At 54.4% G+C, this 2,000-nt stretch overlaps 1 protein-coding gene across 1 annotated transcript in view; it reads right to left on the bottom strand.

The window, feature by feature from the left end:
* Positions 1-1,028, bottom strand: part of RPUSD4 (RNA pseudouridylate synthase domain containing 4) — a gene marked incomplete at its 5' end in the record, with an annotated part of 1,738 nt that extends 710 nt beyond the window's left edge. The window contains 4 exons of the mRNA XM_010075189.1: positions 5-132; positions 216-309; positions 411-612; positions 863-1,028. Coding sequence (XP_010073491.1) covers positions 5-132; positions 216-309; positions 411-612; positions 863-1,028 — 590 coding nt within the window. The remainder of the gene's footprint in view (positions 1-4; positions 133-215; positions 310-410; positions 613-862) is intronic.
* Positions 1,029-2,000: the final 972 nt, after the last annotated feature.

Raw genomic sequence — 2,000 nt, 5'->3', positions numbered from 1 at the left:
CAGGAGTGAGCAGGCAGAAGAGCTGGCCAGGCGGCGATACCGCGTCACGGCGCTTTCGGCATCGCGGTTTTTACGGATTTTCACCACTTTTCCGTCCTCTGGAGACAGGCGATAATTGGGGGCCAGAGTCATCTGAAAACAGCAGCAAGAGGGTGAGCCCGGAGGAAGGGGGTGAAGGCACACGCGAGGACGGAAGGAGGGGATGCGCGGGTCACCTTGTAGTGCGACTGGTGGCTTCGCACCTCCTTCTCCACCATGGGGATCTCCACCACGCCCTCGGTGGGGTCGGGATCGCCCACAATAATCGCCCTGGGGAGGGAAAGCAGAGATCTGCGGGGTGAGCCCCACGTCCCCTTCACCCCTTTTTCAAACCCTCTGGCCCCTTCGAAGCCCACCGAAACCAGTCCTACCAGTAGATCTTCTCCACCTGCCGCGTTTTGAAGAGAAGCCGGATCCTGTCCGCCGTCTCCTTGTTCCGCGCCAGCACCATCACGCCTGTGGTCTCTTTGTCCAGCCGGTGGCAGAGGTGGAGGGGTTCGGCTTTCATGTTCTCCAACATTTTGGCCAAAATCGGCAACACGTCGGCGATGCAATTCTTGACACCGGGGCCGCCTGCGGAACCCACACGTGAGGCAATCAGGGGAGACGTTCACCTCCCCGTGGACCTTAAATTATCCCCAAAACACCAGACAAACGCTGTGATCTACTGGTGACAAACTCCTCGCACCTCTCCCCGGGAAGGAAAACCTCAGCACAGGGAGGATAAAGATGGAGAACTCCCCACCAGCGCCACGGAGACATTTAAATTTCCCCCTCTCCAGCATCGGCACGGATGCGGCCCAGCTGTTTTTTTTTTCCTCACCGTGCACGGGGAGGCCGTAGGGTTTGTTGATCACCACGATCTCCTCGTTCTGGAAGACTGTTCCCTGCTTGAGCACTTTGGCCAGGACGTTGGGGTGAACCTGCTGCAGCCGTGTGCTCAGCAGGGCAAGTTCCCGGAGCCGTCTCTGCGCTGGGTCTTCAGGGATCTGAGGAGAGAACGAAACACCATCAGTGGGGGATACACTGCTCTTGGTTTTCACGCAAAGCTCCTGCAGGACCTTCAGGAACTGTCTGGGACAGATTTAACTTCAGGTTTAGGATTGAGACCCGAACTGGCCAGTGGTCTACTCCATATCATGCCCAGGATAGAGGTGAGGATCTCTCCGGACGTTCTCTCTCTTGCTCCGGGTTGTCTCCCTCTGGGTTGTTTTGGTCTCTTGGACACTCGGGCCCTTATCTCCATTCCAGGATTGCAGTTTCGGGACTCTCCCTGCTCCAGGATCATTAGCCGGGAACGGGCTGAGCCTTGGTCATTGGGTGGTGAGCAGTGTCACTGTGTATCCCTCATTTGTATATTTTTATTTTCAACATTATTGTAGTTAAGTTATTAAATTGTTCTTATCTCAACCCATGAGGTGGTTTTTTTTTTTTCCCTTTAATTCTCTCTCCCCCATTCCTGGGAGAGGGAACCACCTGGAGCAAGATGAGCCAGAGAAAAAGGGATGAGCTTCCGGAGAGCCCTCACCTCTGTCCTGGGCAGGATATGATACAGAACAGACCACTGGCCATGTTGGGTCTCAGTCCTAAACCTAAGATCGAATCCTGGGCTGGTAACTGGGGCTGTGCTCCCTTCCCAGCTCCTCCTGTCTGGGATTTGATCTTAGGTTCAGGATTAAGACTCCAGCTAGCACTGGGGCTGCGTTTGGGACTTGTTCTAAGAAGAAGACTGATACCAGGGATGTTTAGAGGTGTTGCCAGGTCAGCCCAAGGCCTTTTCAGCCCCTCTGCTGCCTGCAGGGAGGTCTTCTAGAGTTCTCTCTATTCTGGGATTAAGGTTTGGGGACTCTCCTTGCTCTGGGAACGGCCAGAGCCTTGACCATCGGGTGGGGAGCAGCATCACTCACTTACACATGTATTATCACTATTATTTTCCATTTCACTGCAGTTTAGTCATTAAA

The sequence above is a fragment of the Pterocles gutturalis genome, unplaced genomic scaffold (genome assembly GCF_000699245.1).
Source record: "Pterocles gutturalis isolate BGI_N339 unplaced genomic scaffold, ASM69924v1 scaffold12367, whole genome shotgun sequence".
NCBI classification, from domain to species: domain Eukaryota; kingdom Metazoa; phylum Chordata; class Aves; order Pterocliformes; family Pteroclidae; genus Pterocles; species Pterocles gutturalis.
Note: the sequence above shows the minus strand (reverse complement) of the source record. Positions and strands in the feature narration are given on the sequence as shown.